This window comes from Chlorocebus sabaeus, chromosome 20 (assembly GCF_047675955.1).
Source record: "Chlorocebus sabaeus isolate Y175 chromosome 20, mChlSab1.0.hap1, whole genome shotgun sequence".
Classification (NCBI taxonomy): Eukaryota; Metazoa; Chordata; class Mammalia; order Primates; family Cercopithecidae; genus Chlorocebus; species Chlorocebus sabaeus.
In genome coordinates this window covers 113243410-113269988 of record NC_132923.1, presented here as the reverse complement: position 1 = coordinate 113269988, position 26579 = coordinate 113243410, and the positions used below count along the sequence as shown (strand labels likewise).

General features: G+C 48.2%; 1 protein-coding gene across 3 annotated transcripts; it reads right to left on the bottom strand.

Moving 5' to 3' along the window:
- Positions 1–25: 25 nt before the first annotated feature.
- Positions 26–24050, bottom strand: HMGCL (3-hydroxy-3-methylglutaryl-CoA lyase). Of its 3 annotated transcripts, none has more exons than XM_007980057.3 (9): positions 23917–24050; positions 18101–18184; positions 14837–14944; positions 14042–14137; positions 11540–11688; positions 8441–8504; positions 5977–6165; positions 2272–2397; positions 26–709 (listed from the first exon to the last, which is right to left on the bottom strand). In XM_007980057.3, the coding sequence occupies exons 1-9, from the start codon at positions 23974–23976 to the stop codon at positions 608–610; spliced, it is 978 nt and encodes a 325-aa protein (XP_007978248.2). In that variant the 5' UTR covers positions 23977–24050; the 3' UTR covers positions 26–607. The 3 variants fall into 3 exon arrangements, with proteins under 3 accessions (XP_007978248.2, XP_072863809.1, XP_007978252.2); XM_073007708.1 differs by lacking the exon at positions 23917–24050 and adding an exon at positions 23389–23483; XM_007980061.3 differs by lacking the exon at positions 14837–14944 and having other exon boundaries at positions 23917–24043.
- Positions 24051–26579: the final 2529 nt, after the last annotated feature.

Below are 26579 nucleotides of genomic sequence, written 5' to 3'. Positions count from 1 at the left end.
ACAGCTGCACAACCGAATGCCGGAATGATTCTGTGCCATTCAACCTTTAATTACATAAGCTGTTTTCAAAAATCACATTCAGCGTGGAGATTTTCCAGAGATGCTGGAGTTGGCAGATGGCCAGCACGAAGCTCTCCACTTTCCACAAATGGTCTCTGCCAGCTTGGGAAGAAGCCCCATGACCTGTGTCCTGAGAAGTCAGAGAGCAAGGGCCCCAAGGCCATGGCAGGGTGGAGCTGTGTAGAGGGCGGCCAGGTGGCCAGCTCACAGATTCCATCCAGAGAGGAGACTCAAGGATCATGCCAAGTAGGGAATGGGGTTCCCACATGTCCTCAGGGATTCAACTCCTGGGCCAGGGTCCATAATGAAGGGAGACTTCAGCCCTCAAAGCCTCTTGCTCCTACTCAGGTCTGGGCAGGAGGTCCTGCTGCCAAGCAGCTCCTCCTGCCCCTCGCCTGCTTTCTGCCAGGAGAGACCTCTGTGTAGAGCCGGCTATGAGGTACCTGCACCATTTAATCTCATTCTCATTTCTGTGTTCCCATCCATGAATCATCTGTGTGTGCACCTATTTCCATACCATCCCCAGGGCTTCAGGTGGGCAAGGGGCTCAGAGTTTACAGGTAGCCTGAGCCACTTTGGAGCTAGTTTTTCTGTTCAGGGCTTGACAGATAAAGTTCCCAGCTTCCAGAAGCTTCTGGAGATTCACACCCTTTGGGAAACAAGTTAGAGGATATGGTAAGTCATGGGCATAGCCCTCAACACCAGGGAAAACATCAGCATGGATAGACAACTGTAGTACTGAAAAAGTAAAGGTGAAGATAAACAGGCTTTTTCCTTGACAGCGGGGCACCAGCTGCCTGTGAGTTCCTGTCTCTCTGGCACCTGGATTATTCCTCTGACTCCCCCTCATGTAAGATGCCCAATCTGTATAATGGTTTGTAGTGCCACTACCAGGGCACAGATCTCATCAGTCTTGTTCAGTACTCCCTCTTCAGGGCCCAGCACAGGGCCTGGCCCACAGAGGTAAAAAACTGATACTCAAGTGAGGATTGTGAGGCAGAGAGGGAGGGATAAAAACACTAACTGAAAGGGCCAGGCAAAAACCCTCTGTTCATACAGTAGCTCATATTTGCTGAAATGCACTCGGTGTTCAGCTCTGTGCTAAGCATTCTACATAAGGTTTCTTTTTATTTTTTTATTTTTTGGAGACAGAGTTTTGCTCATGTCGCCCAGGCTGGAGTGCAATGGCGCGCTCTCAGCTCACTGCAACCTCTGCCTCCCGGGTTCAAGTGATTCTTCTGCCTCAGCGTCCCAAGTAGCTGGGGTTACAGATGCCCGCCACTACACCCAGCTAATTTTTGTATTTTTAGTAGAGAAGGGGTTTCACCATGTTGGCCAAGCTGGTCTCCAACTCCTGACCTCAGGTGATCTGCCCACCCTGGCCTCCCAAAGTGCTGAGATTACAGGTGTAAGCCACCATGCCCAGCAATTTTTCTATTATTAGTAGAGACAGGGTTTCACCATGTTGGCCAGGCTGGTCTCGAACTCTTGACCTCAGATGATCCACCCGCCTTGGCTTCCCAAAGTGCTGGGATTACAGGTGTGAGCCACCGCGCCTGGCCCTCTACATATATCTTCTTACTTAATCCTCACAATGGCTCCATGAAATAGATAGCATTATTATTCCCATATTTTAGGTTCAGAGAGATGAAATGATTTGTCTGAGGTCTCATAGCCTGTGAGTGGCAGGAGTAGGCTTTAAACGAAGTTCCATCTGATCCTCAAGCACAGATGCTAGTCTGCTTCTGTCCCACCACTGGGGCCCTGGTGGACTCTGGTAGATCCCTGGTGAGCTGTTTAACGCTACTGTCCGCGTTTTACAGAGAACAAAACAAAGCCAAGAGAGAACTGACTCATTTCAGGTCATGAACCTGACCCTTCCCAGGGCCCCTTCCATGTTCCCTGGTGTCTCCTAGGACTGAACTGTCAAAGTCACCGTGACACTCCAGCCTTCTTGTGCCCATGCGTGTGGCCTCACTCAACCCTACCCTCACAAACATTAAAACACAAACTCCTGGGCTCAAGTGACCTGCCTCAGCCTCGCAAAGTGCTGAGATTATAGGCACGAGCCACTGTGCCTGGCTAACCCTTTCCCTCTTTACTCCTCCGCACTTTAACAACCCCAGATACCCCCATCTGCTTTTGTTCTCAGCTTCAGGCCAAGCCCTGGTCAGTTCATGGCTGTTGCCACCAGGGGGTGGGCGGGCTTACCGTGTGAATGCCCAGGCCCTCTAGCATGTAGACCAGGTCCTCCGTGGCCAAGTTTCCTGATGCCCCCTGTGCATAGGGACAGCCTCCAAGTCCTGCCACAGAAGAGTCCACGACACTGACTCCCATCTGGAAACATAAGGATGGTGAAACACGGTTGGCACTGGGGACAAGAGCCCACAGAGCTGGGCCTTGCAAACCTCCCAAGCGTCTGTTGCCTGAAATTCTAGAGTCATTCTTTGCTTTGGCTTATGATTCTGTTGACACAAAAATCCCACAGAGACAGTGCTTCTCCCTTTAGTTTCTGTTACACTGTTTCCTCTGCCAGCAGTATCTTTCCTTTCATGGTGGACTCTCACCCTTTAGGTTCCAGTCTGAAAGCTACCTGCTCAGGGAGACCTTTTCTGATCACCAGCCTAACCCCCTCCCAATGCTGAGATTTCAGACCTCTGTTGTTTACTGTGGTTCATTTATTACTCCCCGCTTACCCCCTACCACCTCCAGGCTGGTCTCACTCAGTCAGGGCCTTGTCACATGAGGCCCACATCCCATCTTCCCAGGTCAGTCACCTCCCACTCTCCCAAATGACTATTTCACCTTCTCCTCTCTTGTTAAACCTCTGTCACCCCCTTCCCCATCCTCATTCTCATCTGCTGCTTTATGGAAATGGATGCAATCAAAAGAGATGTCTCCATTGACTCCCACCGTCACATCTACCCACCTGCCTACATCTGGGCCTACAGAACCACTGTCTCTCATGTTGCCTGAGATGGACCCTGAGCTCCTAGCCAAGGCCAACCTCTCCACCTTGGCATGAGGCCCATTCCCACCTGCTTCAGGATGTGCTCCAGTAAATCTATCTCTCCCTCTCTCCCGCAACCTGTTACTCCCCTCCACTGGGTCATCCTCAGACAGCCTGCGATCTCTCCCATCTTTTACAAACCTTTTTGGAACCCTCTAACCTCCCATTTCTTTCCCCCCATTCAAAGCAAAGTCCCTCAAAAGAGCTGTTCCCATTTAACATCTACCATTCCCACTTGAACCCATTTGAAACAGGTTTACATCCTCCACTGAAACAGCTCTAGTCAAGGCCACTGGTGGCCTCCATGTAGCTAAGTACAAAGGTCAAGTGTCTTCATCTTTGCACTTGACTAGCTGCATCATCTTGGACACCTTCTCTGTGTGGCTTCCAGGGCTCCACATCCCTTGGTTTTCCTCCTAGTGCTCTGGCCTCTCCTGATGCCTCGATCCAGTCTTTGCTGGCTCTTCCTCACCTCCCTGATCTTGGTTGGAGCCCTTACTGCTAACTCCTCAGACAGCTTCTCTATCTCCACTCCCTCCCAGTTAATTGCACCCAGGTTAACACACCTGCCTATAGATGTCTCGAGCTTCACAGATCAGAACACGAACTGCTGAGATCCGGTCACGCACCTCCGCCCTCCAGGTCTCCTTGCCATGTCTCTCACCTGGATTGCTGTAGGCTCCAAACTGGTTTTTCTGCCTCTATAGTGTATTCTCTACACAACAGCCAGAAGAGCCTCTTTTTTTTTTTTTTTTTTTTGATAAGGAGTCTTGCTCTGTTGCCCAGGCTGGAGTGCACTGGCACTATCTCAGCTCACTGCAAATCACTGCAACCTCCACCTCCCAGGCTCAAGTGATTCTCATGACTCAGCCTCCCAAATAGCTGGGATTACAGGCCCCCACTACCACACCTGGCTAATTTTTATATTTTTAGTTGAGATGGGGTTTCACCATGTTGGCCGGGTGGTCTCAAACTCCTGACCTCAAGTGATTCACCTGCCTCAGCCTCCCAAAGTGCTGGGATTATGGGTGTGAGCCACCGCGCCTGGCCGAGGAGCCTCTCAAAGGGAACATTCAGATCATCTCCCTCCCCGCCCCTGCCCAAGACTCTGTTAGCTTCCCAGCTCAGTCTGAAAGAGTCAAAGTCCTACAAGGCCCCCGATCTGGCCTTCCTCTAACCCTGACATCTCTGCCCCCTTCTCCTCGGTCACACTGCTCCTGCCACATGCCTCCTCCTGATCCCTGAACATGGCAAGCACACTCCTGCCTCAGGGGCTCTGTGCCTGCTTTCTGGGTGGGGCTCCCTTCCCTCCCCCTCCCCGCTAGGGGTCCGCAGGGCTCACTCCCTCGCTTCCCTCAGGTCTCTCTCAAATGCTTCCTTCTGAGTGAGGCCACTCTACAGAAAGGCCTGGCACTGCCTTAACCTGCTTCATTTTTCTCCACAGTGCTTATGAGCACCTGGCCTGCTGTATGTTTATGTGTTTGTTTATTATCTGCCTCATCGTACTAGAGCGTCAGCCTCATGAGGTCAGAGACTCTGTTTTGGTCGCAGCTGAATCCTTAATGCTAAGAACAGTGCCGAGCACACTAGGCACCGTCAGGTGAGGTTTTAATAGGTGAATAACTGGTCTGACAATGTGTTATTTACACGCCTGTAATCTTCCATCCGTCTTCCCCACCCACCATGACATGAGCTCCCAGAGGGCAGAGATTGGGTTTTGTTACTATTATTTAAGTCAGCACTTAACCTGGCACATCGATCCATATTTCTGAAATAACTGATGGAAGAGGGAGGTCAGAGGAAGCTGCTGCCAGACATCATACAGCTCAACCTGTTCCCTGATAAATTTTCAAAAACGGGATTCTGAGACATCATTGCCATGAAACAGAGAAGCACAGAGGAGCAGGAGTGTCCCGAGCCTAGTCAGGATGAAGTTTTGCCTCAGACTTACCTGTGCAGAATTCCCCTTTACCTGCCTGGCAAGGTCTAGGAGGGGAAGTCACTCTTCCTGACTGCCTGGCCGGGAAACCCATGAGCTAAAGGAAAGCCCAGGAGCCAGGGCGCAGTGTCACAGTAAGCAGAGAAATGAGGAGACCACAGAGCTATGAACCTTAACCTTGACAGCCACAACTCTGAGGAAACCGGCCCAGAATGTAACAGACTCACCTGGCTTAGACACGAACCTCTAGGGGATAATTGAGAGGAAAAAAAAAGTGTCTGGGACTGCCATCACTATCCTAGAGATGGAAGGGTAGGCCAGTGCTACAGCAAGGTAGCCGTGGTCAGACATCAAGAATGTCCCTTCTATCTGGCTGCCAGCCAATGGATCACCATTCTGGACCAGCCCATGAGAAGCAAACCTCAAGGGAAACTAAATCTGAGGGGAACGGCATTAAAGCCTCTCTCTCTGAGTGACCTCTGCTGGCCTCTCTACCTCCGGTCTCCTCACCTGCTTCCGCTACACACCCGCACACTCACAACCCTGTACGTTGTATGAGTCCTCCCTGAACCCTACATCAGTCCTGGGGTGCAGTTCTGCCCAGTCACCTTTCCTTTTCCCTCGCCAGCAGCTTACTTTATATCCTTCAAGCTTCACTCAGGCCTCTTCTGCAAATCCTCCTAGATCTCCTCAGCTGGGATGGGGCCCCTCTAGGCTTCCTGAGCCCCATGCTTCCTCCCTTCATGGCATCTGTCATAATGCAGTAGGATTGCCATGTAACTCCCGTGACTGTCTCCCCAACACAGAGGTGCACACTTCACATCTGAGCGGGGTCACCATGACAATGTCCACCATTGCCCGCTCAGAACCTGGCATACTGGCATCAGTAAATGTTTGCTGAAAGAATGATAACAAGCTGTCCTGCCCACCATGACCTTTGGGAGAATGGGCATATGATTTTGATTACCTGCAGGGCCATCAGGGTGTTGGCCAGGGCTTGGCCATAGGTGTCATGGCAGTGGACAGCCAGGGCAGCTGGAGGAACTTCCTGCATGACAGCAGACAGCATGTCTTTCATGATCCCTGGGGTGCCCACACCAATGGTGTCCCCCAGGGAGATCTCGTAGCAGCCCATTGAGTATAACTTCTTGGTGACCTAAGGAAGCAAGCAGGCACTTGGAGGATACAGAATCCACCAGCCAGGGGATCCATGCACTCAGAAGCAGGGGACCTTTGCCTGGACAGAACACTTTTGTGTATGAAGCACTCAATTCCTACCAGATGACATGCTCCTCACAACTCCAACTGGGAATGATGATCCTCTACCTATGATCAGGAGGCGGAGGCTTAAGGGGCAGAGCCAGCTGCTGGAGCCAGCCCACAGTCCTGAAGCTCCAACCCCTGTGCTTTCCTCCCTACCTGTGCCCCTCACACTTCAGTCTTTCACTTACCACCGTCACATCATACTGTCAGACCCAGGTGCTGGAATCAGTGAAGTTGATTCCTTCTGTGTCATTTTATCCTCAGCAATAAAATCCATGAAATCATGGGTCTGAGATGCTAGTTACATTTTTTTTCTTTTCTTTTTTTTTTGAGACAAGGTCTCACTCTGTCATTCAGGCTGGAGTACAGTGGTGTGATCTCGGCCTCTCAGGCTCAAGCAATCCTCCCACCTCAGCCTCCCAAGTAACCTGGACCACAGGTGTGCACCACCATGCCCAGCTAATAGTGTATATATAATGTATATAATATATAATACATGTATTATGCATATAATTATATATTATGTATATAATTGTATATGTAATATATAATGTATATAATTATGTATATAGATATATACAATACATATGATATACATTATATGGTATATGTCTATTATATAGACATTATATAATTATATAAAATTATATACATTATATTATATATGTATAATAATATATATATTTTTTGAGACCGTCTCGCTTTGTCACCCAGGCTGGAGTGCAGTGGCACAATCTCAGCTCATTGCAACTTCTGCCTCCTGGGTTCAAGTGATTCTCCTGTCTTAGTCTCCCAAGTAGCTGGGATTATAGGCACCTGCCACCACGCCCCGCTAATTTTTTGTATTTTTAGTAGAGACGGGGTTTCACCATGTTGGCCAGGCTGGTCTTGAACGCCTGACCTCAGGTGATCCGCCTGCTTCGGCCTCCCAAAGTGCTGGGATTACAGTCGTGAGCCACCGTGCCTGGCCAATAGTTATATTTTTTAATAGAGGTACATCACTATTTAAATTTTTAGAAGCCCATTTGCACACCTCTAAAACCAATGCAAAATGGGTCCATATTGGAATAGGTCCAATCTGGGTCCAATTGGAATAAGCCATACTGGAAGAGAGTTGGCCCCTAATCCCATATGACTGGTGAACTTAAAAAAAAGATGGCCTCACCCAAGGAGCTGCTGCCAGCATGGGGCTGCTGGACAAGGTGCAGAGGGATGTGGCGGGGCAGGGGGACCAGAAGACACCAATGATCTGCTAGATGAATGAAATGGTGATGTTGTTTCCCCCAGCGGCCCTGCACAGAATGGGGCAGCAGTGGCTGGCCTTTAGGGGGCAGCAGGGTGCCGGGGAAGGAGCAGACCTTTGAAGTCACGAGATGCTGGGTTAAAGTCCTAGTTCTGCTGCTTACTAGCTGTGGGCCTTGGCAAGGAACTTAACTTTTCTGAGCTTCAATTTCTGCTTCTGAAAAATGGTGATGACCATTTGGTCATATGGCAAGAACTGGTGAAACTGAGGCTAAGACCTGCAGCAGGGCAGCTGCTCTCAAGAAACAGTTGCTACTGTTACCATTCCCCCTATCTGGATGCCACAAAGTATCCTGGGAAGAAGCGGGCTTTGGAGGGAGACAAAATGGGGTTTGATACCTAATTTCACCATTTGTAACCTGTGGCAAATTATTTAGTGTCAGATTCCTCAACTGTAAAAGGGAATAATAACACCAAATTTGCACAGTGGTTTTGAGGACTAAATGACATAAGTTCTTGGGCTGGTCAAACTCAATTCCTGTGCTGTGTTCTTCTCAGTGCTGACCTGGTGACTGTTCAGAGGACATCAGGGTTTTGGCCTTTCAATCACTACAAGGAACTGTGGGAACTCCTGGGTAAGGAGCCTCTCCTCAGAGAATCACCTCAACGACCAGACTGGAAACTGAATCAGAGGTTTTCAGGCTGGGTAGAGGCCAGGGGCTTCAAGGACTACACGTCCAGCTAGGAGGGGGTCCTTCAGGGAGCAAGTGCAGGGCTCTGCTCATGGGGGGAGCTTAATGAAGGAGCTGGGTGAATGAATGAAATCAGGAACCTGCAGGAAAGGGTGGGGAGAGGAACCTATGCGCTCAGGGGCAGACAAGGTGGCCAACCCTCACCAAACCCCCCACCCGGACACATGCACACACCTCAGCTACTTTAGCTGGGGAGATCTTCCCTTCATAAGGGCAGCCAAGCACACAGGAGACGTACCTGTGGGAAGACAGGGGAGGAATGAGGTCAGTGTCCTGAGCTCTTTGGCTAGCAGAACTGAAGCAGGGCGTTTAACACACATTTCTGATCAGTGTGCAATCAACACCTGCAGCTGGGCGGAGGAAGGGCAGGGATGGTACAATTCAGTGCCAGCAGGAGGCAGTAGAGAGCAATGGCAGGGAACTGGGGGACAATGGACCTACAGTTCAGGAAGCAGAAGTTGCACAGGCCTCAGGAGTGGCAGCCAAGGATTTACAATAAGCGGAGGAGGAGGAGCTAGACAGGGCAAGGGGAGTAAGTAGCTGGGTTGTATGGTGGGGAGACGGAGCAAAACTACGTGCCAGAGGAGCTGGGGCCAGTACTCCAGAAGGAGACCAAAGACTGGGTAAAACCAAACTCAGAACAAGAGCTAAGTTGGATATGAGTCAGTAACAGGCTGCGCTGGCCTGAGGGTCAAGGGATGAGCTGCCCCAGTGAGTTGCTAGAGGATTCATTCATTCATTTATTCGCCTGATGTTTACTGAGTTGCCTGCTATGTGCCAGGCACTGGCATAGAGCAGTGGGCAAGATTGATAAGGTTCCTGCCCTCTCAGAGCTTATCTCAAGTTAGGGAGATGGCCAATAAAAAAGCAACCAAGTAAGTAATGGAGAAACTCTCAGAAGTGATGTGCTACAGAGGAAAGATGGGAAATGATAGAACAAGTGGAGGCCAGCTGTAGTGAGGGTCCAGAAAAGACCCCTCTGAGGACAGGATGTTGGAGCCGAAAGAAGCGGGGGGTCTGTGAGAAGAGCATTCCAGGCAGAGAGAAGAGCCTGGAGACAGCCGTGAGACAGAAGAGCCAGGCGTGCTCCAGACAGAACAAAGGATAGCTGAAGCAGAGAGAGCAAGGGGAAAGGAAGTATGAGATGAGGAGGTCAGCGAGGTGGGCACAGGTCTGATCATGGGTCTTAGGGCTATGGTAAGGAGGGTGGATTTTGGATGTAGGTGACTTCTATTCCCACCCACCCTCTTGGAGCTGAGATGTCTTCAAAACCCTTTAGAGTCAAGCAAAGTATTCTGCATATTAAGAGGCATAATAAACGTTCAACAGATAAATAACTTCAGACTCAAAGATCTCAGTGTACTTTTCCATTTTGATGTTCCCACTTATTCTCCAACCACTGCTGAGCAAGAAAAAGGTGAGAGAGATGCTTAGAAAGACACAGATCTGGAAGTCGGACTGATGTTACTGGAGCCCCTGCTTCCCCATTCATCCACCTGCCCGTCAGTGACTGAGTGCCCACTGTGTGCTAGGCCCCGAGCTGGGAGAGCGGAGCACCCCAGGGACTGGGAGAGATGTGGGCTTTGCCCTCATGGAGTGCACAGTCTAGTGGGGTGGGGCAGGGAGGGAATTTAACAAGCAGCTAAGTGCTACATTTAGAGGATGTCCCGACACTATGGACGCCCAGAGAAGGGCGCTAACTCCAGCTGAAGGACTGGAGCAGCTTCTCAGAGGAACTGACTCCCACAAGAAGACCTGAAGGATGAGCAGGAGTTATCTCCGAGAAACATGATGTGGAGGAAGTGTTCTTTTTTATGTTTTGGAGACAGAGTCTCACTCTTTCACCCATGCTGGTGTGCAGTGGCATGATTCTGGCTCACTTCAGCTTGGACCTTTCAGGCTCAGGTGATCTTCCCACCTTAGCCTCCTGAGTAGCTGGGACTACAGGCACATGCCACCATGCCTGGCTTTTTTTTTTTTTTTTTTTTTTTTGTAGACCTGGGGTTTCACCATGTTGCCCAGGCCCAGGCTGGTCACAAACTCCTAGGCTGAAGCAACCCGCCCACCTTAGCCTCCCAAGGAAGGTTGTTCTGAGTCTACAGAAAGCACGTGCAAAGGTCCAGAGGCGAGAGAGAGTGGAGGCATGTGACAAACGGAAAGAAGTTCCAGTTGGGCTGGAGTGTACCATGAGGAGGAAGCAGGGGCCAGAAGGGAACTTGAACAGTAGGGCTACTAAAAAGAGCCAGGACCAAATCATGCAGGGTTTGTTAGCCTCATTAAAAAGTCTGCACTTGATTAGTCACTGAAAGCTTTTTAACCGGGAGGGATGTGATCAGATGTGCACTTTTGTGGGATTTTTTTTGTTTTTGAGACAGAGTCTCGCTGTCACCTAGGTTGGAGTACAATGGTATGATCTCGGCTCACTGCAACCTCCGCCTTCTGGGTTCAAGTGATTCTCCTGCCTCAGCCTCCTGAGTAGCTGGGATTACAGGTGGCGCGCCACCATGCCTAGCTAATTTTTGTATTTTTAGTGGAGACGGGGTTTCCCCATGTTGGCCAGGCTGGTCTTGAACTCCTGACCTCAGGTGATCCTCCTGCCTTGGCCTCCCAAAGTGCTGGGATTATAGGTGTGAGCCACCATGCCGGGCCTCTGGCTGCAATTTGCACAGCAGTGTGACCTTAAAGTAGACTATTCACCCTTCCAGGGCCTCAGTTTTGTCATTTATAAAGTGGGGATAACCTACTCCCTGCTGGGCTATTATGAGGTTTCAGTTATTACAGATAATACATACACAATGCCTGGAACCACTGATATTAGAGACATGATGTTGGAAACACAGAAGCCCAGGTAATTCTCCAGGGATGTGTGAAGAGCTAGTTATAAAGCCAGGACTCAACTGATCTCCACAAACTCCAGTTAGTGTCCCGTCCTGCTCGATTCCTCTAGCATGATAGCAGTAGTGCTATCATGGCTCACTGCAGCCTCGAACTCCTGGTCTCAAGCCATCCTCTGCCTCAGTCTCCCAAATTGCTAGGACTACAGGTGCATGCCATAATGGTCAGCTGGTAAACTGACCCAAAATTCAGATTTGAGACAAAGTACTTGCTAGGATTTCTTCTGACCACACTTATTTGGGAAAAGACGTCTAGGTGTAGAGTTTGGGCTGCCCCCAACCAAGATAAGAAGTTTGTGGCAGGAGGACCACTTGAGTCAGAGTCTAGCCCCATTCCAGAATGGTATAGAGGAAACGATATCAATGTGCTCCGACTCACCCCCGCACAGAAATATTGGCTGATTGTGCTGCCTTCAAGATTGCGTCAAACCTCTGAAAACTCTCCTCCATGGAACAATTGATGTTCTTCTTGGTGAAAAGCTCTGAGGCAGCTCCAAAGATGCTTACTTCCTTGGCTCCAGCAGCAACCTGCCAACATCCAGGTGAACTCCTTTCAGCACTTTTCTCTTTTTTTTTTTTTTTTTTTTTGAGATGGAGTCTTGCTTTGTCACCCAGGCTGGAGTGTAGTGGCACGATCTTGGCTCACTGCAACCTCCACCTCCCAGGTTCAAGCGATTCTCCTGCCTCAGCCTCCTGAGTGGCTGGGATTATAGGCCCCCGCCACCACGCCTGGCTAATTTTTATATTTTTAGTAGAGACAGGGTTTCACCATGTTGGTCAGGCTGGTTTCGAACTCCTGACCTTGTGATCCACCCGCCTCGGTCTTCCAAAGTACTGGGATTACAGGTGTGAGCCACTGCGCCCTGCCAGCACTTTCTTGTTTAAGGAACACTGACACAGAGTGGCCAAAAATTTCTCTGAAGGTAAATTTTATGTTATGTGAATGTTATGGGTTGATTTGTGTCCTCCTAAAAAGACATGTTGAAGGATTAAAACCCAGCACACCTCAGAATGTGACCTTATTTGGAAACAGGGCATTGCAGATATAATTAGTTAAGATGAAGCCATACTGGAATAGGGTGGGCCCCAATCCCATACGACTGGTGACCTTAAAAAAAGATGGCCAGCTGGGTGTGTTGGCTCACGCCTGTAATCTCAGCATTTTGGGAGGCCGAGGCAGGCAGATCATGAGGTCAGGAGAGCGAGACCATCCTGGCTAACACAGTGAAACCCCGTCTGTACTAAAAATACAAAAAATTAGCCGGGGGTGGTGGACGCCTGTAGTCCCAGCTACTCTGGAGGCTGAGGCAGGTGAATTGCTTGAACCTGGGAGGCGGAGCTTGCAGTGAGCCGAGATTGTGCCACTGTACTCCAGCCTGGGTGACAGAGCAAGACTCTGTATAAAAAAAAAACAAAACCAAAAGATGGCCATGTAAAGACACAGAGACACAGAAAAGGTGGCCCTGGGAAGATGGAGGCAGAGACTGGAGAGATGCATCTACAAGCCAGGCAATGCCAAGGACTGCTGGCCACCACCAGACCCCAGTAGAGAGGCATGGGACAGATTCTCCCCGAGGCCTCAGAAGGAACCAATCCTGCTGACACCTTGATTTGGGACTTCTGGCCTCCAGAACTGTGAGAGAATAAATTCCTGTTGTTTTAAGCCACCCAGTTTGTAGTGCTTTCTTTTTTTTTTGAGACAGAGTCTCGCTCTGTCACCCAGGCTGGAATGCAGTGGCATGGTCTTGGCTCACTGCAACCTCCGCCTTCTGGGTTCAAGTGATTCTGCCGCCTCAGTCTCCCGAGTAGCTAGGATTACAGGCGCCTGCCACTATGCCCGGCTAATTTTTTGTATTTTTAGTAGAGATGGGGTTCCACTGTGTTAGCCAGGATGGTCTCTATCTCCTGACCTCATGATCTGCCCACCTTGGCCTCCCAAAGTGCTGGGATTACAGGCGTGAGCCACTGCGCCCAGCCTGTAGTGCTTTCTTACAGTAGCAGTAGGAAACAAACACAGTAATTTCTCTTAATTAAAAAAAAAAACAACTTTGACTTTCCCCAAGGAAACCACCACCACCGCCATCACCACCCTAGAAGTCACTCTTGAGAAAACGTTTTTTTTTTTTTCTTTTTCTTGCTCTGTCACCCAGGCTGGATGAGTGCAGCAGTGTTATCATGGCTCACTGCAGCCTCAAACTCCTAGTCTCAAGCCATCCTGTGCCTCAGTCTCCTGAGTAGCTAGGACTACAGGTGCATGGCATCACAGCCAGCTAATTAATTTTTTTTTTTTTTTTTTTGTAGAGACAAGGTCTCCTTATGGTCTGGTCCATAAAGCTGGTCTCAAGCTGGTCTCAAGCTTCTGGCCTCAAGCTGTCCTCCTGCCTCAGCCTCCCAAAGTGCTGGGATTATAGATGTGAGCCACTGTGCCCAGCCAAATAAAGGTTTTTGCCTAAATCCAGAACCGACATCTCCAAAGATGTTCTTGTCTAAAACTGTAAGAAAGTTGGCAGATGCCAGCAACTACTGTTGAAACTTGTGGAGAGCTTGGTTACCTTTCTTTAAAGAAGTGGATAATCAAAAGAGCTATCATTTATTAAGCAGTTACCTTTTATCAGGCTCTTGCTAAGCAATGTACATGCATCCTATCTTCTGAAATGCTCACAACTTCAGGTATTATCATTTAGCCCTATTTTATAGGCTTGTCAACTTGTCAAGATCACAGAACAGTGAGTGGCAGGGCCAGGTCTGCCCCAGGGTCTGGTTGACAGACAAGCTGTTCAGATGGACATCCCAGGACAGGGGACTGAGGCCCCAAGACAAGGCAGGGACCAATGCCATCAATCTCATTTCAGGAGCCCCCACCAACAAGCTATCCTCTTACCGCTGCCTCGAAGCCTTTCAAATTGGGGGTCAGGACTGGGTAGGTGATGCCAGGAAACTTCTGAATGCCCTTCAAGACTTCAGCATGGTCAGCCATCTAGGAACCAAGGGAGACACTGTCAAGTCATCACCAAGAGCAGGCAGAGTTCAGATAGAGAAAACCTTTTCATCACAAAGCCTCTGATCTCCAGAACTCTTAGAGAGTAATTCCTTCTGCAGAGCTGAGTCTCTCCAGTACTTTCACTGTTTGACTGCTGCTGAGTCCCAAGGGCCCGTGGTTTGGGTGAGATCCCAGTTTCTCCATAGGGCCCATACTGCCAGCTTTACATATGCAGAAACAGCAGGAATACTACTACCAGTCATTTATTGAGAACGTACTCTGGGCCAGGCACTGAGCTCAGCTCTGTGTTAAACACTCCTTTGTAACAGGATGTATCTTCTCCACTTAACTATCTTTGTGAAGCAGGAGTTGTCAGTCTTCCTCTTTTACAAAGAAACCACAGACAGGCATAGAGGGTCTTAGACTTTAGGGCTAGAAGAGGTCATCTCTAATATCGAGGAGGCGAAAGGCCTTAGCAATGTCACTGAGCAAGTCAGATGAGCAGAGCCAAGACTGAACCCAAGGCCCTGAATCCTGGGCCATGTTCTTTTGCTGCAACACAGTGCTATGAATCACCTGAGACCTCTCAAAGCCAGGGGCTTGGAAACCTATGTTCTTGACTTCTACTTGCTTCAAAAGCAAATGGAAAACTTTTCATCCCTGGAGAAAGGCCTCTCATTGAGGGCTAGGGCTCACCTGGGGAACCCACTTAGGAGACACAAAGCTGGTGGCTTCTATAACAGAGAGTCCTGCTTCAGAAAGCATGTCTATCAGCTTGATTTTCACTGCAGTAGATACAATATTCTATAGTGGAGAAACACCAGGTCAGCAAAGTTAGTATTAAAACAGCCTTAGAATGCAGTACCTGTTAGTTCAAATACTATTGATAATTTTTTGCAGTGAATGCAGCTTCTCACCTGAAAAAGAGTAATTTACATGGAAACATTATTCCGCCATGCAGGTTTTCCCATAAGTAAATGTGTGTCAATTTATAATCCCATCATAAACAAATTGAGAGCAATGTGTGACAGCCTGAAAGGGCAGAGATGACTAACCCTCTGGGGGGTATGGGATGGGGCCCCGAAAGTATCACACCCTCCTCTCTTCTGTCTCCCAACTGGCACAGGACTTCAGCCTCATGTGTTCAGCGCACAGCTTCTTTATCTTCCTCCCCACCATGTCCAGTAGCTCACCAGATTCTATGGATTCCTCTTTCCAAATCTACCATCATTATTCTGTATATAACATGGCATGGTCTCATGCCACTAATTCATCCTACACAGGAATCCTCCTAAAATGCAGCTTCCAATCTTCCATTCTCCTGCATCAAAAGCTTTCTATGGCTCCCTAAGATTTACAGGATTAGGCAACAAATTCTAAGAACTCCAGGTCCAGGAGGACACATTGGCTCACGCCTGTAATCCCAGCACTTTGGGAGGCTGAGGCAGGTAGACTGTTTAAGCTTAGGAGTTTAAGACCAGCCTGGGCAATATGGCGAAAAATACAAAAGTTAGCCAGGTGTGGTGGCACGTGTGTGATCCGGCTACTCAGGAGGCTGAGGTGGGAGGATCGCTGGACCCTGGGAAGTCAAGGCTGCAGTGAGCAATAATTGTGCCACTGCACTGAGTGACACAGATCAAGACCCTGTCTCAAACAAAAAGAACACACAAAAAAACTCCAGGCCCTTCTCGCTAGGTCCTCCCCTCGCCTGCCTTCTCCAATTTCTCTCCCACTGCTATAACTTAATCTATTCCATATATATATATATATATATACACACACATAATTTTTTTTTTTTTTTTTGAGATGGAGTCTTGCTCTACTGCTCAGGCTGGAGTGCAGCGGCACAATCTCGGCTCACTGCAACCTCTGCCTTCCGGGTTCAAGCAATTCTCCTGCCTCAGCCTCCAGAGTAGCTGGGATTACATGCACATGCCACCACCACGGCTCATTTATTTTAGTAGAGATGGGGTTTTACCACGTTGGCCAGGCTGGTCTCAAACTCCTGACCTCAGGTGATCCGCCTGCCTCAGCCTCCCAAAGTGCCAGTATTACAGGCATCATGCCCAGCCTGTTAAATAATTTTTGAAAAGCCCTCCATGTTCCAGGCATTGTGCTAGGTGCCAGGGATATAGTGGTAAGCAGAACAGATAGGATTCTGCCTTCCAGGAACTTACACGCTATTGTTTCCAACAAGCACTCACTATTAAAGCTAGGATGGACGTGCTAAAAGAAAAAAAAAAGGAAAGAAAAAAAGCTTTTCTTATTGAAAAATAATCAATATATGATTCTTTCAGAAAAACATGCCCAAAACAAAAGAAAACTACCCTTAGAACCTCCCGGTGATAACACTATTAACACCCTGGTGTGTAACTTTCTAGATCTGTGCAGTCCAATGTCACTAGTCACATGTGGTTATTTCAATTTAATAAAAACTGTGTAAAAATAAAAATTCCATTCCTTGGCCACACTAATCACATCTCAAGTTCTCAAGGACCACATGGGTGTAGTGGCCACCACATGGAAAAGCTCACGTCCAGAGTATCTCCATCTTCACAGAAAGTGCTGGTCTAGGTCCTAGAGTAGATAAATGTTCCCATATGTATACAAACTTTTTTCTTACATAAAAGTGTAAGATAAAAAAATACATGGCAGGGCGCAGTGGCTCATGCCTGTAATCCCAGCACTTTGGGAGGCCGAGGCAGGTGGATTACCTGAGGTTGGGAGTTCAAGACCAGCCTGGCCAACCTGGTGAAACTTCGTCTCTACTAAAAATACAAAAATTACCTGGGCATGGTGGCGGAGTCCTGTAATCCTCGCTACTCGGGAGGCTGAGGCAGGAGAATCACTTGAACCCGGAAGGTGGAGGATGCGGTGAGCCAAGATTGTGCCACTGTACTCCAGCCTGGGTGACAGAGTGAGACACTGTCTCCCCCTTCCAAAAAAAAATAACACACACACACACACACACAAACACGCACACGCACTATTTTTGTTTGGAGACAGAATCATGCTGTCACCCAGGCTGGAGTACAGTGGCACGATCTCGACTCACTACAACCTTTGCCTTCCGGGTTCAAGTAATTCTCGTGCCTCAGCCTTAGGATTACAGGTGTGCGCCATCACACCCAGCTAATTTTTTTTTTTTTTTTTTTAAAGTAGAGACAGGGTTTCACTATATTGACCAGCCTGGTCTCAAACTCCCAGCTTCAAGTGATCTGCCTGCCTCAGGCTCCTGAAGTGCTGGGATTACAGGCATGAGCCACCACCATGCCCAGCCACACGCACTCTTTTATAACCTGCTTGAGTCACTTTATATATATCTATGTTATTAATGGCTTCATAATATTTCATTTTATAAGAAGTCCATAATGTATCTGACCCAACTTTCCTCATACGAAACATTTAGATTGTTTCCAACAGTTCTGCGCTTACCAACAGGTTTGTAAGGAACACCCCCAAGGCTAAATCTCTACATTTGGCCTTCATGACTTGCTCTGGATAAATCCCATTACATGGAATTGCTGGGTCTAAAGGCATGCCCTCACCTTCACTCCACACCACCTACCCCACCCCACTGGGCTGTGGACCTGGGGACACCAAACCTGTTGCACCACCATTCAATTTATGTATATATATGTATATATATATTTTTTAATAAGATGGAGTCTTGCTATGTTGCCCAGACTGGTCTCAAACTCCTGGGCTCAAGCCATCCTCCCACCTCAGCCTCCCAAGTAATTAGGGATGATAGACATGAGCCACCCACCCAGCTTGCCCCACCATTTTAGATCATTTAACTGTCACAGATGCCTGTCCCTGTTTGGCCTCCTCTACTCTCCCCTAACTTGTGCAGAGGAATCACATCTTGCATAGCTCTGTCCAATGCCACTGCACCTACCATACGTTATACTCAAAGTAGATGCTTGAAACACTTTTCTGGCTCATTTCCATCTTTACCTTTTCATTTTGTAGACCGTCTCGGGGACCAACTTCCACAATTTTCACTCGCTTTGGTAAAGCGTCCATAGATGAGGTGCTGACCTTTGGTTTAAAAGAGGAAACAAAAAGTATGAGGAAGAGATTGCCACAATTCCCAGGGAGACCAATATGAAAGAACGGATCTATCTTCACTAATAATGACACAAGAAGAAATATTTCTCACCATTTAATTTACATTTGGTCTATTTTAGAATTAAGAACAAAAAAAATATTTCACTTAGCAATAGGAACAAGCAAAAGATTCATGCTCCCAGTACAGGTTCTCCTCTGAAGTCTGGACTCCTTTTCTACTGCCTACCTGACAGCTCTATTTACATCTCTTCAATTTAGCAGTACTGAAACAGAACTCTAATTTCTCCTAAAGCACATCTGACTCCATCCTTTCCATCTCTGTAAAAGGCATCGCATGTACCCTACTGCTTAAGCCAGAACTTGATTCATCGCTTTCACCTATTCACCATGGCCTACAGGACTCTGTATGCTACTGTATGTACGTCAGAAGTAGTTTAAAAAGGCCGGGTATTGGCCGGGGGCGGTGGCTCAAGCCTGTAATCCCAGCACTCTGGGAGGCCGAGGCGGGCGGATCACGAGGTCAGGAGATTGAGACCATCTTGTCTAACACGGTGAAACCCGTTTCTACTAAAAATACAAAAAACTAGCCGGGAGTAGTGGCGGGCGCCTGTAGTCCCAGCTACTCGGGAGGCTGAGGCAGGAGAATGGCGAGAATCCGGGAGGCGGAGCTTGCAGTGAGCCGAGATCGCGCCACCGCACTCCAGCCTGGGCGACTGAGCAAGACTCCGTCTCAAAAAAAAAAAAAAAAAAAAAAAAAGGCCGAGTATTGCAGTGGGGGGCAGTGGCTCATGCCTGTAATCCCAGTACTTTGGGAGGCTGAGGCAGGGGACCACTTGAGGTTAGAAGTTTTGAGACCAGTCTTGGTGAAACCCCGTCTCTACTAAAAATATACAAAAAATAGCCAGGTGTGGTGGTGCATGCCCATAATTCCAGCTACTCAAGAGGCTAAGGCAGGAGAATCGCTTGAACCAGGGAGGCAGAAGTTGCAGTGAGCCAAGATGGTGCCACTGTACTCCATCTTGGGTGACAGAGCAAGACTCCATCTCAAAAAAAAAACAAAAAACAGAAAACAAAAGGCCAGGCACTGTGGCTCATGCCTGTAATCCCAGTACTTTGGGAGGCCAAGGCAGGCAGATCACTTGAGGCTAGAGGTTCAAGACCAGCCTGGCCAACATGAAGAAACCCCGTCTCTACTAAAAATAGAAAAATTAGCCAGGTGCGCTGGAATGGACCTGTAGTCCCAGCTATTCAAGAGGTTGAGGTGGGAGAATCGCTTGAGCCCAGAAAGTCAAGGCTGCGGTGAGCTATGACTGTGCCACTACACTCCAGCCTGGTCAACAGAGCAAGACCATCTCAAAAAAAAAAAAAAAAAAAAAAAAAAAAATTAACTGACTCTATTTGTCACTTGATGCTTTCCAATTAAAAAAAGAAAAGACTCTGTATAAGTTGGCTCCTCTGACCTCCTGGAATCATCACTTGCCCCTACTGTCCACTCCCAACCTTCACCCAACAGGTTGCTAAGCTCCCTGCCTTCTCTTCCTTCTGCCCCAAGGCTGCTTATCTGGCTTTAAAAACAAACAAACAAAAAAAAACCTAGCTCTTCTCACATCTCTCTCTCATCTTTCAGTTGCAGAGAGGCTTCCTCTGACCACCCTTTGCAAAGCTGCCTCTCTTCCCACCCTCATTATTTTCTATTGCAGAGCTGTAATTATTTCCTTCAAAGCACAATAAAGAATGCCTACTCAATGTCTCTTCCAGTAGAACATAAGCTCTTTGAGGGACCTTGTCTGTCCCAACTCCACTTCATCCCTAGTGTTTGGCACTGTGTTTGGTACAAAGCAGGCACTCTTTAAAGTCATTAAAATAACAAATAAACCATGAAGGACATAGCTGTCCCAGAAGAGAGCAATTACTAAGTGTGGGGAGGAATAGTCAGTCCTGGACTTTTCGGGGTGTGGGCGAGACGCAGGAGGGCTCTATTCTGTTACAGTCATAGGCTGGATGATGACAAGAATGGGTCTAAGGGGAGGTGACACCCCCAGTAGCTGAAAACATTTTTTACAAAATGCCTTGAGTCTCCTCTATATAAAGTCTGCTCCAAATCTTAGTCTTCCCTATCAAGTAACACAAGACTTTTTCTTTCCCTTTTCCCTCTACCTGTCTTGATACTGTAACTTTTCAAATCAACTTTGTTATATAGACTTAATCCGGATAAATATACCACAATGGGGCAAAGCGGGAGGCACAATGTGTAATCTGCTAAGGATCTCAACCCCCTGAAGCCCTTCAGGAATTCCCTGCTAGGAAGCAGCTGGAACATGTACAACTCACCTGACTGGCCTTGTTTCAGCCAACAAAGCTTCTTAGAGACTAAGGCAAGGAGCCACTGAATTTCATGAAGTCAACAGGCTAAATTGGAAGGTCCCTGCAACTTGAATCTCCCTCCAACAGGGCTGTTCAGCCTCTGCTAGTATATCACCCTAAAACTATCTCACTGGAACATAAGTTTCATGAGACAGGGACTTTGTTTTATTCAATGCTGTATTTCTAAGGCCCTGGGACATAATAGGGGCTCAATAAATAACAGTTGAGTGTTGCTGAAAGAATCTAAAACCTGGCCGGGCGTGGTGGCTCAAGCCTGTAATCCCAGCACTTTGGGAGGCCGAGACGGGCGGATCACGAGGTCAGGAGATCAAGACCATCCTGGCTAACCCGGTGAAACCCCGTCTCTACTAAAAAATACAAAAATCTAGCCGAGCGAGGTGGCGGGCGCCTGTAGTCCCAGCTACTCGGGAGTCTTGAGGCAGGAGAATGGCGTGAACCCGGGAGGCGGAGCTTGCAGTGAGCTGAGATCCGGCCACTGCACTCCAGCCTGGGCGACAGAGCGAGACTCCGCCTCAAAAAAAAAAAAAAAAAAAGAATCTAAAACCTGCTTCAGGCTGAGCGTGGTGGCTCACGCCTATAATCCCAGCACTTTGGGAGGCCGAGGTGGGCGGATCACCTGAGTCAGGAGTCCAAGACCAGCCTGGCCAACATGCTGAAGCCCCATCTCTACCAAAAATACATAAATTAGCCAGGCGTGGTGGCAGGTGCCTGTAATCCCAGCAACTCAGGAGGCTGAGGCAGAAGAATCGCTTGAACCCAGGAGGAGGTTGCAGTGAGCCGAGATCACGCCATTGCGCGGGGACAAGAGTGACACTTCATCTCAAAAACCAAAAAGAATCTAAAACCTGCTTCCAAGTTGCTTTTATTAGAACATTATAGGCCGGGCGCGGTGGCTCACGCCTGTAATCCCAGCACTTTGGGAGGCCGAGGTGGGCGGATCACAAGGTCAGGAGATCGAGACCACGGTGAAACCCCGTCTCTACTAAAAATACAAAAAATTAGCCGGGCGCGGTTGTGGGCGCCTGTAGTCCCAGCTACTCGGGAGGCTGAGCCAGGAGAATGGCGGGAACCCAGGAGGCGGAGCTTGCAGTGAGCCGAGATCGCACCACTGTACTCCAGCCTGGGCGACAGAGCGAGACTCCGTCTCAAAAAAAAAAAAAAAAAAAAAAAAACAACATTATAAACTCAATTACACTTCCTTCCCCGTAACAGCTCTTCACAAAATAATTCAGTTTTTAAACACTTAACATTTGCCAGGCACATACAAGAGCCATTTACATATTTATTTCTTTATTTGAGATAGAGTCTCATTCTGTCTCCAGGCTGGAGAGTAGTGACGTGATCTCAGCTCACTGCAACCTCCGCCTCCTGGGTTCAAGTGATTCCCCTGCCTCAGCCTCCCAAATAGCTGGGACTACAGGTGCACACCACCATGCCTGGCTAATTTTTTGTATTTTAGTAGAGACAGGGTTTCACCAGGTTGGCCAGGCTGGTCTCGAACCCCCAACCTCAAGTGATCTACCCACCTCGGCCTCCTAAAGTGCTCGGATTATAGGCACGAGCCACCATGCCTGGTGAGCCGTTTACATATTAACCCACATTGTGTTTACATATTAACCCACATTGTCCTCTCAACAATCTTATCAGGTAGGAACTATCGTCATCCCCATTTTACTGTAAGAAATCTAAGGCCCCACTCGGGAGGCTGAGAGGAGAATCGCTTGAACCTGGGAGGTGGAGGTTGTAGTGAGTTGAGATTGCGCCACTGCACTCCAGTCTGGGTGACAGATGACAGAGCAAGACTCTGTCTCAGGAAACAAACAAAGAAAAAAAGAAATCTGAGGCCCAAAGATATTAAGTAACCTTCCTGAGGCGACATAGAGAGCTAGTCACTGGGGCAGCATCTAAACCTGGCAGTGTGGCTCTAGAGCACAAGCTCCTAACCTCCAGGCCACTGTTGCCTCTTTACCACCGTTCGGTCCGCAGTCTTCTCTTCTCCTGGTTAAACATCCCATTCCTCCTCTGTAAAGCTCTGCTCAGAGAGAGTCCCCCTAACCACACAAGTACTGTGCCACAGTGTCCTGAGGTATGGTATACCTACATCAACATTAACAGCGAATACTGACTAAACCCAGTGTTAAACCACAGGCATTAGAACCTCAAGGCAGGGACTATTATTATCCCAACTCTATAGGTGAAGAAACCAAGCCTCAGGAAGATTACTCAAAAATCACAATTAGAAAGTGACAGAGCTTGGACTTGAATCCATATCTGGTTCTAATACTAATACTGGTTCCTATGCTTGGAACCCCATAGATGGCCATCTCATTACACCAAATATTTCTTAAAAGCATATTAATATCTACTATTTCATTTAATTTTCTTAACTTTCTAAGTTGGAATTGCCATCTTCATTTTACACATGACCAGGTGGTGCAGGTGAATGGCCTAGTAAAGATATTAACGTGGCTTTCTGAGAGGGACCCACTGCCAGGAGTGTATTTTTCCCTCTGTACAGCTATAACTCCTTCTCAACTCTCTAAGGGAAAAACACAACCACCGACCGATCACTTATTAGGAGCCAGAACACTGCCAACTGTATTGCTCACATTTTCTCTAATCTCAAAACAACCCCAAGAGAATGTTGTCCGTTTTACAGTTGAAAGAGCTGAAGTTTAGAGAAGTAAATAACTATGTCATTAAGCCTAGAAAGTGGCAGAACTATTGGGACACCCTAGCTTGAGCTTTTATTTTTTCTGTTCCATACAGCTAGGTCTCCTACATTTTACCTGCGCCGAGAATGGGAGAGGGGAAACATCAGGATCGAACAGGATCAAAGTGCAATTCCAAGGGAATCACAGCTTGGCTCCAGTCAACGCAAATCCCGCTCGGTAAGCTGGGATAGTTCCCCAAGCATCTCTAAAAGCAACAAGAGTTGGAAATGGAGGCGAGGGAAATGGAAGGGTGTTCGTGATTTTCACTAATGAAGAGTTAGAGAGGTCTGAAGCTCAATTAGAGGGAGAAAGGGGCCAGGGTCATCGGAAAGGGCCCTGGGCGGGGAATAAGGACGCCTAGGAAGGCGTCCCAGGTCTCCACGACCTAGACAAATCACTCCATCTCTCCGGACCTCAGTTTTCCCATCCCCTTCAAAGGATGTGAGGGGAACAGGGAGGGTCCAGGACTCCAACGCCCTCCCGACTCTGGCCTGAAAGCTGTCCGGCCTCGCCTCTAAGAGAGCAGCCACCACGGGCCAAGCCCCCGACCCTGACAGTCAGAGTGCCAACAGGGCCGCCGCCTCGGCGGATCGGGGCACTTACAGCCCGAAGGGACGCCAAGCCCACCACTCGCCGCGGAAGCGCCTTCGTCATTGCTGCCATCTTGGCCCAGTATGCCCCGCGGCAGTCCAGCTGGGTCCCGCGTGACCGACGGTCCGCTTGGTGGGCGAGGCCCCGCCCCCGCCCCCGCCCCGCCCCTCCGCCGTGACTTCCGAAGCTGGCTCCACCCCCAGCCTCTCTACGTTTTGATTCCGAGAGCCTCTTACATGCCAGGCCAGGTGAGACGCTGGGAATATAAAGATGAGCAGAATTAGCCTGGACATCATGTTAAACCTAGCACTTTGGGAGACCGAGGCGGGTAGATCACTTGAGGTCAGGGGTTCGAGACCAGCCTAGCTAATATGCCGAAACCCCCGTCTCTACTAAAAAAAAAAAAATTAGCCGGGCGCGGTGGTGGGCTCCTGTAATCCCATCTACTTGGGAGGCTGAGGCAGAATTGTTTGAACCCGGGAGGCGAGGTTGCAGTGAGCCGAGATCGCACCACTGCACTCCAGCGTGAGTGACAGAGCAAGATTCTGTTTAAAAAAAAAAAAAAAAAAAAAAAATGGCCGGGCACGGTGGCTCACCCCTGTAATCCCAGCACTCTGGGAGGCCTAGGCGGGCGGATCACGAGGTCAGGAGATCGAGACCATCCTGGCTAACACAGTGAAACCCTGTCTCTACTAAAAAATACAAAAAACTAGCTGGGCGTGGTGGCGGGCGCCTGTAGTCCCAGCTAATTGGGAGGCTGAGGCAGGAGAATGGCCTGAACCCGGGAGGCGGAGCTTGCAGTGAGCCGAGATCGCGCCACTGCACTCCAGCCTGGGCGACACAGTGAGAGCCTGTCAAAAACAAACAAAAAAACCAAAACCAAACAAACAAAAACATGAACAAAAATTAACCAAATTCTGTGGCTTCTTGTGTTTAGAGTGTGGGAGGTGTGAAGAGACAGATATTCATAGTTACACAAACAGTCGTGACATTTCTAACTTGCACTATAAGAAGCAGCTTTACAATTGGCCACTCACTGTTCCGAGTTCTTAGCACGTATTAAGTCACACATCACTATCTTCAGGATTCAAACACAGGCAGGCAGCTCCAGAGAGTCGGGCATCCTTAGACTTTCACACCTTAAAAAAATGATTAAGATCTATCTAGATGTACTTTCTGAAAGGCTGAAAAAAGAAATCTATCCAGGTGAAGAGAATACAAGAAAAACTTTCCAGATGGTGTAGCATTTGCAATGGCCCTGAGGCAAAGAAAATGCTTAGAATACTGTTCTTTGTTTTGTTTTGTTTTGGTGTTTGGTTGGTTTTTTGTTTTTGTTTTTTGTTTTTTGAGATGGAGTCTCACTCTGTCACCCAGGTTGGAGTGCAGTGGCGCGATCTCGGCTCACTGCAACCTCCACCTCCCGGGTTCAAGAGATTCTCATGCCTCAGTCTCCCGAGTAGCTGGGATTACAGGTGTGTGCCACCACGCCCGGCTAATTTTAGCGTTTTTAGTAGAAACGGGGTTTCACCATGTTGGCCAGGCTGGTCTCAAATTCCTGACCTCTGGTGGTCCACCTGCCTTGGCCTCCCAAAATTCTGGGATTACAGGTGAGAGCCACCGCCCCAAGTCAGAGCACTGTTTTTCAAATTATGTTGTACCCCACTAATTGGTCACAGTATCAATTTAGCGGGTACAAACTTTTTTAAAAAAATAAATAACTAGAATTTTATTGATTGATTGATTGATTGATTGAGACAGAGTCTCACTCTGTTGCCCAGGCTGGAGTGCAGTGGCGTGATCTTGGCTCACTGCAACCTCTGCCTTCAGGGTTCAAGTGATTCTCCTGCCTCAGCCTCTGAAGTAGCTGGAATTACAAGTGCCCATCACCGTGCCTGGATAATGTTTGTATTTTTAGTAGAGATGGGGGCGTTTCACCATGTTGGCCTGGCTCGTCTCGAACTCCTAGGCTGAAGCAATTCACCCTCCTCGGCCTCCCAAAGTGCTGGGATTACAGGTGTGAGCCACTGTTCCAGGCCCAGAATATAAAATATTGCTCTATAAAAGAATGATCTAAAAAATAAAAATAATAAATAATAAAAGGGAAAAGGTTGGGTTCAGTGGCTTATACCTGTAATCCCAGCACTTTGGGAGGTTGAGGTGAGAGGATCACTTGAGGTCAGGACTTGAAGACCACTCTGGCCAATAAAGTGAGACCCCAAGTCTATACAATAAATAAGAAAAGTATTAGAATACAATGTATAAAAGTAGTAAAGCTAAATACTGCTTTGCAAAACTTTTGTTCATTATATATATCAACAGGGTTGCAATGTAAAATAAATTTCTTTCTGGGGGCTGCACTCAGAAATGTTTGAAAACATCTTTTTACCAAGATGAAAAGAAGGCTGGAATGACTGGAGAGCGGGGAGAGAGTAGGAAGGGGACGTCCTACTAAGATTGGAGAATTTGACAGGAACTGTCCCGCAGGGTTTTGGTGAACACACTAATAACAGCTGTCCTAATAGCAGTGATTTTGAATGGTTTAGAGCAAGGAAATCTGACTAAATTTGCATTTTTAAATAGTTACTGGGTGGATGCTAATTGGTGTGTCTTTGGTATTCTCAGGAAAGGCAGAGAAGGCACTTTCCTTGACTTTAAGGAGCTCAGATTTTATCTAA

What these genes read in the sequence shown, in the direction of transcription:
- HMGCL (XM_007980057.3), bottom strand. Translation starts at nt 23,976, where the DNA reads ATGGCAGCAATGACGAAGGCGCTTCCGCGGCGAGTGGTGGGCTTGGCG. An exon ending in TGAAAGGCTTCGAGGCAGCG is followed by an intron (nt 11,689 to 14,041) that starts GTAAGAGGATAG and finishes GGATGTTGGCAG; the next exon opens with GTTGCTGCTGGAGCCAAGGA. An exon ending in AGGGCCTGGGCATTCACACG is followed by an intron (nt 710 to 2,271) that starts GTAAGCCCGCCC and finishes TGTTTCCCAAAG; the next exon opens with GGTGTGAATCTCCAGAAGCT.